Consider the following 16,855-nt stretch of genomic DNA (forward strand, 5'->3'; position numbering starts at 1 on the left):
TTTGATTTCAACGTGTCGGATGTCTCTGTCACTATTTAAATGTAGCCATGCAGTTGTGTGAGGCGTCATAACGGGTATCTGACCCCGCATGACCTGCGGGTGCATGTTGGCCGCGCGGCTGGTGCACAGTTCACATATCCAAGGCCGCCACTGGACCGAGTGAGGAAATGACGAACAGTCAGACTAAGGACGTGTATAGGGATATTAGTTCGTGGTCAGACAGGGCACTACGAGTGGAGAGTCATCGGTGTGTCACGACTGTCGGCTTGAGACCTATATATATATACTTATATATACTACCTTACCTCATCGCAAGAGCGGACAAGCGATGTGGAGAAACTGAGACCTGTGAAGAATTTTCAGTACGAAAGCAGTAGTAATAACTGCCAGAGCTAAGTTGCTTTTGTAAGTGAGGATGGCGATTTTAACGGGAGTTAATAGCACTGTAATATTGGAAGTATATACGGATAGTTCTGGGACCCCGGCCTTTCGTAATATTTTGATTTTGTATGTTATGTTAATAAATCTTTCGAGTTTAACTTTCATTCTCAAGACATTAAGTTTTTTTTTTAAAATGTTTGTTCGGGGAGAGCTCGTGAGCTGTGTGGTGAGATTTCTAAGTGACTGACATGTGAACATTGTTAACGTTTTCCACAGGGAAACATGGGTTACAATTACCTCATGACTGTCACCCACATGCCCAGTTCCCGGGTCCAACGTTTCGCGCTGGACGAGCAAACGCACTATTCAGCTCATTTCTTCCTCATCATACACCCACTTAGTAAATGTTTTGGCATGGTGTCATCTGTTCACTAACGCTTTTTTGTGGCAAGGTTGACTGTCAGCTTGTTTGTAGTTTTTTGTGCGCTGCACGTTGATCTAGCAACTGCACAAGGGGATATGAAATATACTTCCATTATTAGTAGTACTATTACCTCTTACCCCTAAGATGCCGCTGGAGGACGTGTACTTAATTCATTCTACGGAATAGGAGACCAGTGACCCATGCAGGAGGCTGTCTCCAATATGAATCAACTGGGAAGAAATTGCTATAATGACCGCATGGCACAATGCATTAGCTGTACAATACCAGAAATGATAGGCTGCTGCTGTGCAAGATGTAATAACAAAATAACAAAGAGAGCAGCCTCTCCTTATCCACTGCCTTGAGCAGTATTTTTGAGTGACTTATTTGCCATGAAAATGCTTCCTGCATCATCTCTCAAGTCAAAGATTACCACACATCATTTGTATATTGCTCTCTCACACACACTGAGAACAAATACAATAACAAGGCACATGAACACACAAAATTCATTTTATTTAAAAAAACCCAATCAATTCTTACAGAAAACTGCACCTAAAAGAACTTTCAGTGTTGATATACATGTCAAATGTATGCTTTGTACAGAATACAGTAACATGCCAAAGTATTAACGCCATTATTGCATTCTCTCTAAAGATGGTTTAAATAATTATGATAGCTGTCATGAGTATTCTATATGTGATGCTTACCAGCAGATAAAACAAGTCACAGCAGTTCTGTTTATACTGTACTCAATTTTACTGATACCAAGATAGTGGGAAGGCACCATGGTCTAGTTAATGCACTCATCTCTGGATCAGATTTGAGGACTGCTTGAAAAATTCCCTGCCACCCAAGTGAGTACCTAATTAATTAAGGTAGGTAAAGGTAGTGGAAGGAGAGGGTTGGGCTTTGCCTCCCACATGCTATGCCCTAAACATGTGATCTACTTACATTCACTGTACCCAGCTTATGATACCATTTATCAAAATGGCATATGCCTTCTTAAACACTAACCAATGAACAATGCAAAATATTAACATAAGAAGCAAGAAAGCGTTTACAAAGCCTAAAACATCTGTCAAGGATGATGGCAAGTCACAATTACCTGTGAATTCCTCACCAGCTCCCTGCAGCAAAATTTAGAGCTATTAAGGGACAATAGTCAATTAGAAAGCTATCCACCAGAAAGAAATAAACCAAAGATCTCAAGATGGAAAGAAAGAAAAAAACCTGAATAAAATTCCTTACGGTTTTTAGCAGTAATACTGAGGATTTCCTGTTTTGATTATGGCTAACCCATCAGGGTCAACAAATCTCAAAAGTCAGTAAACTACAAGATTAAGGCAAGTCAACATTCTCCCACTTTTCTTACAGATGTACATACACTCACACAACCCCCATCCCGAAGGCACAGAAAGACGGGAATGCAAGGGAATGTAATCTGTATTTTTAATGTTACAAAGGCAACTTTAGCCATAAATACATTACTTTTCTCGCTTTTATGAAGTGTAGTTTGGATTGTCCTACTGTTGGTTCTTAAAACTTACTGGGATGACAACCAATTTAAACATTTTCGGTATAACATCAGCAATTTTTTTTATAAACTGTGCTCTATATGTTTCACTGCTTTATGGTTGGAATAAAGTCTGGGTCATTGGTGGCATCATCAGAGTGTAAATCACTGTCTGAATCTTCTGCCATGTCTTGTGACATATCTTTTGATGTTTCAGGATTATCCCTGTAATCACAAAAATTAGGTAAAAGGAATTATCAGAAGACGAAGTAAGTCATCATGTCAGTCTACAGTTGTTTTATAATCTAGTTTGCCTAAAGTTTTCAAAACAACATAAAACCTGTTATTGGTTTAATTAAATCTAGCACATGCACATGTAGATGTCTGAATGAACACTACACAAGTATGTCACACATAATCAGACCCTTTTTCTTTTTATTCCTTTTAACAAGAAATCTCTGACTCACGAATGCAAATACAAGAGGATCTCAGCTCTTATTTTCTGCTCTCTCCAACTTCTTTCCTTACTCCCTCTTAAGTATCATATTCACCTATCTCTGGGGAAAGATATATTACTAAACACCAAACGTAGCATCACAGTAAGAGTATTTCAGCCAATAAAAACACTTTTAATTACCATGTACATTTATATATAAAAAAAAAGTGTAGCAATGTGCATGTGTGTGTGAGAGAGACTGAGTAAGCAGCTGACACCTAATCAAATTCATATCTTTGTCTGATCCCCATCTAATCCAGCAGAATATTGCTTTTGCTTACTGTTCAGTCACAGACTATAGCAGGGGCCACAAACCTGCTGTTATTTCCAATTGTTTGGATGGAAAAGGTGGGCATGAAAAGTGATTTGCATGAGAGTGTGGGTGCGTCTCACGATGGCTGCTTTTTCTTTGATGTAAATTGCTAAGATTAGGACAAGAATGTGAGAATCTGACAGTTCTCTTTGGTGGTATGTCGTGAAGTTCTGACCAGACTTGCTAAAAGAGTGTAAATTATTTGAGTGAAAACCTGATGAGGCGAGTCTCTGTTAGTGGCTTACTTTTTTTTTTTTTTTTGAAGCCTTTCTGTGTTGTAAGTTTTTGGCTGAATGTAAAATTAGTAATGTAGTGAATTTAAGTCAGAATCATCGTTAAATTTTAAGAAATATACTTTTCTGCCCAGTTTTTTTTTTTCTTTCATCTGTGTTCTTTGTATACTGGTACACCAGATGTTGCTGGTGTCTCTAATATTGCAGTTCATTATTTTCGATGTAGAAAACACACTGCACGTGACCTGCTGTGTGAAATGCATGAAGATGAAGTTCACTTTATCTTACAGCATCTCATAGTAAGATTCATACAAAGAAAATGGTACATAAATACAGTTTAAAATGTTTTTTGTTATTGGCTTCAACAAATGAAAACATTGCAAAGAATTTGGCATTATATCTTTTCTATGCATTTTCAATTTAGGAAGTCTACAATGGAAGATTAAGCTATGTATCTAAGTAATTGTTTTTGAAGATATTCTTTGCAGTTCTAGCCTCCATATCTACGTATTTTCAAAAGTAATATTGTATGATTACGGTCGCTTATTCCCTCTTCTAAGGGGCAATGGCCCTTGAAGGACTAAACAATCAACCAATCAATCCTTACTAGTAACAACAACACAATTTTTTTTTAATTTTTCCATTATTTGGACTATTTCCTGATTCATGCTATAACTACTGATTTCTTTGTTAAAATACCATCATATTTACAATTTAGTCCTTACAACAAGCTGCTACCAGTTCATTGATGAGAACATAATTTTGCTTAAGAAGTGCATTTGCTTTTCCTGGCAAACTTAAACACAACAAAGGAATGATACAACCTATGAGCTTTTATCTTTTCTATTTTAAATAGTCACTAAACAGCAGAATGACAGGACAGAAATCGATATTTAGAATATTGGAAAAAGCAGTCATTTTACCTTAATGCAACATGTCTTGACATAGGGACATCTGAAAAGAAAATATAATTGTAAACTAATATTTCTGACAAGGAAGAAATATCTCAGTAAAAATTTGATTTACACACACACATTCTCCACATATATTACAACTTTTCTTTTTAATACAAACTTAACACAAAATATTTGTTTTGGTAAATGTTAAATGTTTATGACAATAGCATCAAAAGTTAAATTAGCCATCTCACCAAATTCATTTTGTTCCCTCCCAAGCTGACCACCTTTTACCAAATGTTGCTGTGTAGGAAGGGTCCTTTTTAAACATCTCCTGTAATGTTGCTGATATGCTCTCTGTCCCAACACTTGTGCTTCACATATTGTGCATGTCGTAGGAACTCTGACATAATAAAGCCATTACAAAGCATTTCTGTTTGAGTAAATCAAAATATATGTACTCAAATGAAGATAAAACTGCTTGGAAATCAGCAGCTAAGAACTGTAGCAAAGTTACTACTGGTAATGTTGAATAAATATTACAAACTTGCAAACACATAAATGGATTATTAAACAAGGGAAAAAAAGTATTAGTGTACCTCTGTGATGAAAATAAGCTTAAATTTTTCACCCCCTATATAAACATATTCTGATAAATATGAACATCTTAATCCTCTTTCATCTTTGCACTCCATCTCTTGTGTAACCACCCACTGTAGATATGCCACTTTCCAACATTCACTAAAGTTAAAGCCTAACTTTCCATAAGTTATGCAATTTGGCTTAAAATTTTATTTTGTGCTCAAAACCTGCAAATGTCAGATTAATTAATGGTGGCATGCTTTTCTTTGACCTAGATATTTTTCTTTTTGTAAGTGCATGTATGATTAAAGATAAAAAAAAATATATATTAAACAGATACTGTTTTCTACCTGTAATCTGAATCATGGATAGGCTGTCTTGTCAGTGGCATTAGTAATAGATCTGTAATAATGTAAAATGGATATTCATCATCTGGCATCAAACAATCAAGTATTCTAGAGAAAAGTTTGAAGACTTTTGCCAGAGCTCACAGACACCGTACATCAGCGGTTCTCAACCTTTTACTTGTGACGCCCCCCCTGACGAACACCAGTACGTCCGCGCCCCCCCCCCCCACCACCCCTTAGCCAGCTAGGTCGGTGGAGGAAGGGGGGAGCCTTAACTAACCTCGAACGCGGCGTCGAGGAAATCAATACAATTCAACAACGGAAGAACAAAGTTCGTATCTGCAAGAAGTATAACTGTTAATAAAATTTTACTAAAACAAATTCTGCGGTGTTAATAAATATTATTTTATTGGACACTCACTTTGATTAATGAGAAGGTTGAGCCTGCTTGCTGTTGCATAGAGAAGCGAACCTGGGTGCGATGTTCGTACCCACTGCTATTCGCAGCTCAGCCTCTGCGTCCACACGATTTCTGTATTGAGACTTCAGTGCTGCCAATGCCCAAAATCCTTGCTCACACATATACGAAGTTGAAAATGGCAGAAGAACTTTCATTGCTTTCTCAGAATTTTGGCACTGGACAACCCGCTTGTGCTAGGATCAGCCAGAAATGGATTACGAATCCAATCGTATTTAGTCACATCAATTTCAGCGAAGTAATGCTGAAACCTTTCTTGCAGACCGTTTAGATGGGCAATAATTACATTGTTCACCTGATCAAGATTCAAGTTAACGTCAGCCTTGCACTTACACAAGTACGGAAGCATATCAAAAATATTTTCCTGGCGTATCTTTTGCGTCCACAACGAAATTTTTCGGACGAAAGCATTCACCTTGTCAGTTGTTTGTAATATGGTGGTGTCTTTCCTTTGCATAGAAGTATTCACAACGTTCAGCTTCTCAAATATGTCCGATAAATATGCCATTAGCAGCAGTCATCCATCGTTTTTCAGCCCCCACCCCGCACTGTCTGGTCATGGCCTTCTGTCAGGGACCTAGAGTACTAGGACTGAGCAGTGCGAGGGCGAAAGGGTGTGAATGATGGACGTTTCCTGAATGCGTGCCTTTTAGATGATTAAGAAAAAAAGAGAGAGTTGTGACTAGAGAGGGAGAGGGGAGTCAGCGATGAGAGATTGGGGGAGAGAGAGGGCAAAAGGCGAGAGGAGGGAGATTGGAGGCATAATTGTTGAGAGGGGGATTGTGTTTTGAGTTTTGGAAGTGAGAAGTCACTGCATGCCGAGACAGTGTACTTGAATAGGGAGAAGAGATTTGGAGTTTGAGTCCCCTCACCACTCGGTTACACAATGTAAACTAATTTCACTAATACCGGTATAAGAAACTTTTTAAAAAGGACCACCTTCGCGCCCCCCTTGTAGACACAGGTTGAGAACCGCTGCTGTACATCAAGAATTAGTTGTAAAGCAGCTTTAGTATTATAAGGCTATATCCATCACAGTAGAATGTCTTACAATATAATATTAATGCAAGGAACTGCATCTCTCTCTCCCTCACAACACACAATGTAAAATTAGTCCTGTAACGTTTGGGTCTTTGATGACAGAGATGTTAGAGATGATTCTATTATGGAGAAAGATTTTTTTTATGTGTTTATCAGCAGTCCACTTCCCACATGATATACAAATCAGTATGTAAGGATTAGTTTGGGGTGGGCTAGCACTGTATGGGACTGATGTTAACTTTGTCTTTTTATTATTCTACACCTTTTCTTGACTCCATGTTTTCTCTACTCTAATGCAAAGGAATCCAAACTGAGTCAGCGGAGAAAGAAGTGACAAAAAATGTTTTCATTCCTCTGTCACGACTTCAGATTGTTCAGAATTTCACTTCATAAATTTATATAAATATTAATTAAGAAACTGCAGCACACAAACACTAACTGGCATGTATAACAGCGAGACACAGACATACCTGTTGTTTTTGATCTCTGTGGGAAAACTCTCTGATGTGGCCTATCATTACTTATGTCTCCTAAAGATTCTGATCCCTGGCAGATGTAGGCATGTTCTTCCACCACATCTTTTGGAAAAGATTTGAAGCACATAGGACATTGTACTTCAGATTGCTCTTTTCCTTCCACTTCAAACTGCTGGAATAAAAACCATTTCTCTTAGTTTCATTGTAATGGTTTTTAAATATGGATATGGTCTTCTTTTAAATTACCAGTCACAACAAAGAGCAGCTTACAAAGTGTGAGGTTTGCAAATATTTTTAATTTCGGGGGTAAAAGCAGGCCAACCTTATCCTAAGTATTCAGCAAGTGACTCCTACATTTTAAAAGACTTCTGTCAATTTAATTGCTTAATCTTAATCTTGTCTTTATTGAGACCTTCCCAATTACGACCAAAAACATTTTTCATGGATGTATTTTGCTACATAACTGTCATGACTATCTCCCCAACCTTACTATTGCTGACAGTTTATGCTCTATAATTATGACTTATTTTTGCAAAAGTTGCATCTGAAAAAAATTAAGTACATTTTAAAATAAACTACTTCTCATTATCTATGTTATGATTTTTTGGCAGAAATCATGTCAAATAAATACTTTTTTAGAGACTGCTAGCTCTTTGGGTGACTGATCTTTTCGACCCAAACAACATTGCTCTGGTCATAGTGACCATATCATACAACACTTATTCCATCAAGACTTAACAAACAAATTGATCTCTAATGACAGGAGAAGCTATTAACGTCATACATCAACAAAACCATGCCAGATCATTGTTGTCTTTTTATGAGCACACATAAGTCAATTATACTTCATTAATGATCTTTTGCAGAAACCAAGTGTCTATACAATATACGCATCTCATCTTCGTCTGCCACAGATTGCTCTTCCCTGGAAAGTTAGTTCCCCTACAAATCTGCAGTACTGCATACAAATGGCAGAAACATGACCAAGTGAAAGTGGAAACTACCAAAAAGAAAAAACCAAAAACAAAAACAAAAAACCCAACAAAACACCAGCATGATATGATTTTTAAGAGCATTGTTTCAGCATTTAAGGTGTTCGAAGTCATGGTCGATCTCCCTACTACTCCTCTACAGTATGACCTGATTTTGGTGGATTAGCAAGTCTTAATAGGGAGGTTTTACTGTATTATCCACTTACTGCAAGATCTACAAGAAGACTGTTCTCTAGAAGATCATGCAATGTTACAATCACACAATTTGAAAATAGTCACCACATAATTAATATGTGGCTCATTTGTAACCACATATCTCCCTTCTTATGTTGTGAATCTTATTTCTGACAAAACACAAAACGTAATATTTTTTAATATTAATAAAAGTTCATATATTAATTATTAAGCCCAAAACATTTTTGAACTCAATCTGACTCCATGGTTTATCAACTATCATCATTTACAATTACAATAATCTAATATGGTATAGTCTTTTATCAGGAACTGCAGAGAAACCTGCAGATGCAGCACAGGCATAAGTATTTGAACAAATTGCTGTCACATAGCAGTTCAAATGGCCAGCACTGCCTAAACTGACATGAGGAGTAGTTTATTTTAAAGCAAGTTAATTTGAATTACATATGTTAAAAATAGTTCAAGTCAAATTTAGGATTATTATTTCAAATTCACATAATTTAAACTTGTGCAAACTGCAAAGTAGCTGTTTTCAAACCACGAACTAATATCCCTGGAATGCTGGCAGATGATTTTTTCCAGTTTCGCCGAGACTAACAGCAGATCACTTCGCAAGAGCCTATAAGCATTGGTCTTGGCAGGCAGACAGCAATCCATCTATACACATCCTTGCTCAAGCACTTAGAAGCATAACTGCTACATACACATATTGATTCACATAAAGCAGGAGCACCTAATGCATTATGCAGGAATGAAGATGACTGAACAAGAATTACCTTCGTATTAGGCCCTTCTGCGTCAGGTATTACTTGTTCTGTTTTTGCAACTTCTTCGTTCTGTCTGTACCCTTTCTGTGTCAAATTGCGTCTTTGTCTGGTGGAGCTGGGATCTCTATAAGCTATTTTTGAAATATACACATCATTTTCAGCCTGTTTTTCTGGTCCTTCAAAATAGCCTCTTTTGCCTTCCTTATCCATGACTTTATCACTTTCTGCCCTTCTTCCCAATGCAGATTCTAAGCTATCCTGTGAGTGAGAGCCGCTAAGACTCGATGAGCCTTCTGAGAGAGCCATTTTCTTCAGTTGGCTACTGTTGTCTTCTGTACATTTAGTGCTCGCTGGTCTTTTCTGTCCAGTTGCATACACTTCACCCTGCCTTTTTTTATTACCAGAATGTTTCTTCTTCTGAAGAAATAAGATCTCAAAGTCATCATCATCTACACTACACACATTGTCCTCTGTGGGATTGTTCTGCTTGCGTTTGCGCCTGATTTCCTTTTGTTCTAGGGCTTCAGCAGGAGAAAACTGCCTGGAAATCTGGAGATTTTCAGGGTCTCTTCTATTCTTCTTGTGTGAGCTATTTTGCTGCTGTTTCTCTAGTAGAGTGAGTTTTGAATCTGAAGATGATGACAAATGAGGACATTCCTCACTATCTTCACAGAAAATAAAGCCCAAACTCTCACTACTAACACTACTCTTTTCATTTTTAACAGTCTGTACTTCAATCTGGTCTTTGCTGCCTTGTTGGGACTCCATACCCTGATTATCTTTTTCTACCAACCTTTGTGTCATAGGGAAAGTAATATCTGGCAATTCATCACCTGAATCATAAGGCTGAGTATCCTCAGTCTCTAAAGTGTGTGTAGAGCATAGGGCATGGACCCTTTGAGAAAATTTACCAGTACCATCTTTTTTTTCCAATTGTATTTTTTTATTCAAAGCATGATGTTCTGCTTGAACATTCTTCCTTGGATCTGAGCCAGAAGTAGGTGAAGCGGAAAAGGCATGCTTATCATCAGACTTCAACTCAAAGCCCTGTGATGGATCTCCTCTTTTCTTGGCAGTCAGTGTGCCAGAGCAGTGATGGCCAACAGTGACGCTACTTCCCCAAGAAAGCATATTTTGAAAAAATGTTTTCTGGTAATTGGTGTACTGAGCAAAGTATAAATTGAAGAGCTTCAGAATCACTTTAGAGTAGTCTGAAGGGTTTATAAGTGGACTTGGGCAGAAGTAGGTATTTTTCTCCCAGGATAACTGGAAACACACACATGATAAAGCTGAACCAAATTAAATAACCTTCAGTGAATACATGTCAACAGACATACTCTGTTGCTTAAACAAGACACACAATATGCCAGGTCTCATCCTTTGCAAAAGGCTGTCAAAGTAACTTTTTGTACAATCAATGACAAAGGCTACATTCTTTTCCAAAAGTAAAGATTTCACAAGTTAAAATTATATGGTAATTATAATCTAAAGGGATAAAAACAAATCACAAAATACTAAAAGAAACAATATGTGATGAATCATCACTACACAAACTAACTTTTCATCTAAATTTCATCTAAATTTTCTGCTAATTTGATAGGCATGTCATGATTTTAAATAAATCAAACTTCTGTTGGTCATGGGCAATATTATAAAAGGTATATCATATGGTCTAATTCTTGAATATTGGTTAACATGCCACCAAAATTTTCTTTACTGTGCATATTGCTATTTCTTTTAATGTTAAAACCAATAAGATAAATTATTTGTAACTTTTTGGGGATATATTTAAAAATACTTCTTAAAAAAGCAGAGCTCTAAAGTGCTTTAATGTTTGAAGAAGTTGAAAATAAAATCAAGTTACCTGCTTTCTTCTGTACAAGCAGCACATGGAAAATAAAACAACACTTTTTGTAATTATGTCAAGATCATTCAACATACTTTCCAGTAAAACTAAAAATAATCTCCACAAAGTCAAAAAGCTGTTTTATGAGTGTTTTTAAAAAACCCTATAGTTTCTAAAGTGTACTATAATTATACCACTTTCTATCCCCATCTTTAGTTTGATCCAACTTGTGACTGGAGTATGAAATGGATGTAAAGCTGCTTAAGAGGTGGTCGTGAATTAGAGGTAGACTATCATAATTTGCCTGGTTTGCCTCCCCCAGCTGCTTACTCTATGGGCTATAGCTATGCCAAAAAGTAAATCAGCCTAAGGCAACCAGTCCATAACTATTTCCTCTGGAAACAAAGTTTGTGCAACTTGCCATTTTGATCAATAACCAAAAGTCTTTAGCATATCATTTAATTACTAATTATAAGCCTACCTGTATCTGCGCTTCAGCTGTTTGCAAGACTTGGTGTTGCACCAACAGAAAATATCATCATGAGGCAATGGCTTTTTGTCAGCATCACTGCTTTCCTCCTCTTCCTGCTACAGATGTGAATGGTTCTCAAACACCAATTTCAATTAAACAATAAGACATTCACATCTATTCAGTGTAGTACTAATGAAGTTCCCAATAACCTCTTGTGCTGCTGCAAAGAAAACCTTATTAATTTTGTTGGTTTTTTTTTGCTGCGCTATGAGTATTCTTCTGAATGGATACCTGCACATTACAAATAGACATCATCATCATCATAGTTACTGACATAATGGCTCCATCCCCAAAACATTCTTAAATTCATCCTTCTGGCAGTTTATAAGTTTCAAGGACAATACAGTGGAACCTCGGTTAACGAACTTAATCCGTTCTGGAAAGCTGTTCGTTATCCGAAACAATTTTTTTCATAAGAAATAAAGGAAATAGATTTAATTGGTTCCCAGCCCCTGTTGACTCGCTAATATTTGAAAGTTATTGGCTATATAGGTATTTGTAATGAGAACAGTTATAATGCAATATAAATGGAGTTAAATAAACATAAAAAACATTAACGAAAGCATTTAAACATCAGAAAACGTGCCATTTTGACGGCGTGGTTGGAAGCAGGTGTGGGGAGAAGGGGTGAATTACTGCCTGATTCCCCTCCATGAGGCACACGTGACATTATAAAATCGGGGGAGACTTCCCTTTTCTGTCGCTTTGAGGTTAAAGGAAAAAACTTGTCCAGTGTCTGTTCCTTCTGCCTTTTGTAAAACTCTTCGGTAATACGACATCACATATCCGACAGACGCATGCCACCTTCATACTTTGAAATCATTTCCTTTTACAATTCAATTGTTCGCCGCTTCCTTGTCATTACCTCACTACTATTAATTGCTCTTAATCTTGTTTGGAGCCATTATTGGGGATTATCTTACTAAAATAAAGCACAACAATCACTAAATAAGAAGGATGCGCATAGAAAAGGAACGACTGATCGTAACTGTGTCTCGAGCTGCGAATGATACATGCTGTCGCGTCACGTTGTGGTTCACGTGGCTGTTCGTTAATCCGAAATTTTGTTCGCTATCGAGACAAACTTTTAACGAAATTTTTGTTCGTTAACCGAAATATTCGCTATCCGAGGCGTTCGCTAACCGAGGTTCCACTGTATATTTATTGTCATTACAAAGAATCAGACCTTGTATTAATAACCACTTCTGTGAGGATGACATGCTCAATCCAAGGGATGCCATGTTGATCATGATGTATACTTTTGAACTGTTTTCAGCAAAATTACCAGAACACACCAATAAAAAATAATTATATACAGACATGGAATCCTACCAAGAAAAAAGACAAGAAAACAAAGCATTTCAACAAACTATCTAGGGCTAACATACTTACATACAATGACAAGGTTGCACCTTTCTGTGTTAATTCTTCAGTTTTGTGTTGTGGTTCACATGGCCTAAAAAATAGAAAAAGTCTAATATTTATAAATGAAAACCAGATCCCAAACATTTACTGACATAACATTAAATAGTGTTTAGCAAGTCTCTGATGATTTCAACATACAATGTACCGTGTGGATTTCAATCTGTACTGTTACTATTATCATATTCCTAAAAATGTATACACACAAATATATGCACATGTGGACAGAGCACTTGTTACAAAATTCAATAAGTAAAACAATACACAAGTTCATTCAGAAAGTACAAAACTATAAACACTCTAATTCTTTGAAAATATTTAAGAATAAGCTGTAAACCTTGCAAGTATGTAGGGCATTTCTTGGTTAGACTGCTCTTCATCACTGACGGTACTTTTATCTGATGTAAATGAGGCAATCCTATTTGGTCAGACTCAGCACCAGCAACTCTTTCAGTTGTGTCTACAACACTATCACCAATGTCAGTCAAGTCAACTTGATCTGCTGAAGCTGTTGCTGTCTCATGTTTCTTCTCTTTATCCCAAGACACAGTCTGAAAATAAATATAACTAAAATCAAAACACTGTTCCCACCAAAATATCTTAATTTTTGCTTGTTTATCATCACTCTAAACACTCTAGCTCTAAAAGTATAAATGCAAGATCTTAATTGCAAAAATTAAGCAGGATCAACCTATAATCTTACAGCAATCATTCGTTTATCTCTGAGACCGAAGCAGACATGGAAAAGAACAGTAGAGAGCGAGGCAAAGCACATTGGAACCACCTGGGTCCAACTGAAGGGGACTGCCCAAAACCGGGTCTGCTGGCGAGGTGTTGTTGCGGCCCTATGCTCTTCAGAAGCAACAAGGAATAAACTAACTTGTTTATCTTAAAAAATTAAAAAATAAAAAATAAAAAGCTACTCCATAAATAACAGCCATTGATTAACTGATTAAAAAAAAATTGCATACTAGTTTCTTGAAATATATGATTGTATATTGTATGAAAATCAACAGGTCCCCACTGACTTTTGTAAACAAGAAAGAAGTATAAACTGCTTTTCGAGTAACACGTTTGAATAAGCTGTAGCAGAGTAGTGACATATCTGCAAACACTTTTTGAACAAACAGAGCATTAAAATTATCGAGCGAACAAATCTGAACAGTAGTAAGCTACAACATAGAAAATTTTCAAAATAAAGTAAACAAACTTGATGAAAACATAACAGTTGTTAATTTCTGAATAAATCTTTATAATTTCAGTAATTGAACAGCAATTGTTTTTTTGAGCTATGTTATGAAATTTAGCCTAAAATTACAGTAACATCTTATAATAATAGTCAGATGAGCACGACCCCCCAGAAACCTAATTCGATGTTTTTCCGTCCGGGGAATCTTGGAAATCGCCGTTGCTTTTACTTACCGGACGTCCCAATTCTTGAAGAATCTTACAGCCTACTCGAATTTCCGACTTTCATGAATAAGGTTTTTTATACAAACATGATTTAGAAGGAAAAAAAAAAAATACTTATTTATAATTAGCCTATGTTTTCAATAACATAACCTAAACAAGCTGAGCGCTCATAAAGGCCAAACTTATCTAAATAGACAATTGATAATAGAATGCCTTCTTTTCATGAAAATTGATCTGGGCTCCAGCATTATGGCGTCTCCTGTCTAAGATCTACTACCGTTTGCATGATCCGGCCTCCTTTCCAGACCCTATCCTCGACCACCCTGCTGATACGACTCTACGGAGCCTCGTATGCATACGCTATGCGACATCTACGAACTATTGAAATAAGATCCGCGCTACGTGTCGCCCTCAGGCGACGGATAATTTGACCTCCACGGACTACCCAATACCCCGCCTCCCAAAAAAAAAAAACTATACTTGAAAAAAAATAAAATAAAACAAAAAAAAACAGTTTGAACTTAAAATTTACCTGAATAATCTTTATAATTTTCAGTAATTGAACAGAAACTATGAAATTATGATGCCCTTCCAAACCTCGATTGTAGCAGCTTTTCTGTTAAATTGGTTTTTTATCGCCCCAAAGCTTCTCTGCGATGGCGCTTCCGTTTGGGTGCACTCTAAATTCTGATAAAATTTTTTTTTTTTTTTTTTTTTCTTGTTTTTTTTTTTTTTTTTTTTTTTTTTTTTTTTTTTTTTTTTCTTTTTTTATCTTTTTATTTTATTTTTTTTTTTTTTTTTTAATAATATTAATAAGCTGTTTCAATTGTTTTTAATCCATACACCCGCGTTATAGAGACGGTCACAGGAGTGGGCGGGAGGCGTAATTTTCATTATTATGAGTTAACTGTGGCTTACTCCCTAAACAGTCATTACGTACCACTGTGAACAATAACTACCCATCTCACTCAAACAAAAAAAAAAAAAAAAAAAAAAAAAAATTAAAAATTTATACATACTAAATCGCTCTCCTCTATAAATCAACAATTTCTCCTGATCTACGTGTTAAGTGGAAGAACCAACTCAAAAATGATGCCATTGATCTAATTTCTGTTTACAATACTGCTATAAATAAATTCACCAGCATTGTGCGCGTAAGGGAAATTTAATACCAGAGATAAGACAAATATTGTCTACCAATCTGAAGGCAAAAGGGCATATTTATACTAAACAATGCAGCTCACCTGTATAAAATAATCACAATGGTAAAAAACACTTCCTGTCGACACAAGACATGTTTGAATACTTGCATTCATAAATAAACACAGTACCACAGATGTATTCAACAAAGAACACATATTTTTCCCACTGAGACCACAAGCTCCAAACTAGAATTAAACACTCCCACCCATCATACAGTCCTTTTGCATTCTCTAACGTTCTTAGATTGGATGCATCATTTTTGAAAATGTTAACTACACTTGGCATAAAAGATAACAAATTTTTAGCAATGACTGACTAGGCCCAGAAGCTGCAGTCAAAAATACTCGGTAACAATAGAGCAAATAGTCAAATACGGTATACTTTCAACACAATGTGTATAGCGCTGAGATGGGCTACATACAAATATTAGTGCGTTTTAAAAAATAAACCCTCAACAATAAAAATGACTTATAAAAGAGCTATATCCGGCCCTCATGGCGCAAGTCGCATGGTGATTTACAAAACAAAACAAAGACCCACACAACACACACATCAAAGACAACACCCCGGCAATACATAAACATGCAAAACTGTACCACTTGTAAATTTATAGATATACTGATTCTAGTTAATCAATTTAATCTTCCAATTTTACCAATATTTATCTAACGAACGTTATCGAAATGTGTTAGTATCTGCCCATAAAAATTTGACTTTTGGATCCAGAAATACTATCACAATTTTTTCATTATTCATCATAAGGTATAACAGCACTAAGATTCACTATATAACAAAACTAGCCACAAGTCTTTATCAACCAAAATTTCAACAAGCTTTAATCTTTCCTACCGACCAATACATAAAATTATCACAGAGAATTTTCTGCAATATTTACAACTGATATTGTGCAAAACAATGTAACTATCAGACTACTTTACTCACACACATAAATGAAAATCTACCTCCACGATTAAAATTATACTTTAATTTCCCTGTCCATGAAACAAACCTTCAGATTCGTTACTCAGCACTCCACTTTTTTTTCTAATTTTATAGGAGCGGAGTGGCTTTATGCTGTGAACATCTTGCAACAAATTATAGTGAACAGCACAAGGTTTATTTTAAACAATTGAAAACCAAACTGTACTTGTCATTGTAATTCAAGTAAAAAAAAGTAAAACTCAAGTACTACAGGAATCCAAAAATATCTTTTGAAAATAAAGCACATAAAAAGATGCAAGTTTCATCATTGTACGGCCTTTTATTTAACAACATAAGCTGGGATCCTCCTCCCTGTCGTTT

At 36.2% G+C, this 16,855-nt stretch overlaps 1 protein-coding gene across 3 annotated transcripts; it reads right to left on the reverse strand.

Moving 5' to 3' along the window:
- Window positions 1–1,300: 1,300 nt before the first annotated feature.
- LOC112564322 lies at window positions 1,301–13,445 on the reverse strand. Of its 3 annotated transcripts, none has more exons than XM_025239045.1 (10): window positions 13,275–13,445; window positions 12,908–12,971; window positions 11,465–11,568; window positions 11,002–11,011; window positions 9,147–10,403; window positions 7,178–7,355; window positions 5,192–5,243; window positions 4,514–4,662; window positions 4,287–4,317; window positions 1,301–2,546 (listed from the first exon to the last, which is right to left on the reverse strand). In XM_025239045.1, the coding sequence occupies exons 1-10, from the start codon at window positions 13,292–13,294 to the stop codon at window positions 2,429–2,431; spliced, it is 1,983 nt and encodes a 660-aa protein (XP_025094830.1). In that variant the 5' UTR covers window positions 13,295–13,445; the 3' UTR covers window positions 1,301–2,428. The 3 variants fall into 3 exon arrangements, with proteins under 3 accessions (XP_025094830.1, XP_025094831.1, XP_025094829.1); XM_025239046.1 differs by having other exon boundaries at window positions 7,178–7,352; window positions 11,465–11,571; XM_025239044.1 differs by having other exon boundaries at window positions 11,465–11,571.
- Window positions 13,446–16,855: the final 3,410 nt, after the last annotated feature.

The sequence above is a fragment of the Pomacea canaliculata genome, linkage group LG5, assembly GCF_003073045.1.
Source record: "Pomacea canaliculata isolate SZHN2017 linkage group LG5, ASM307304v1, whole genome shotgun sequence".
Classification (NCBI taxonomy): Eukaryota; Metazoa; Mollusca; class Gastropoda; order Architaenioglossa; family Ampullariidae; genus Pomacea; species Pomacea canaliculata.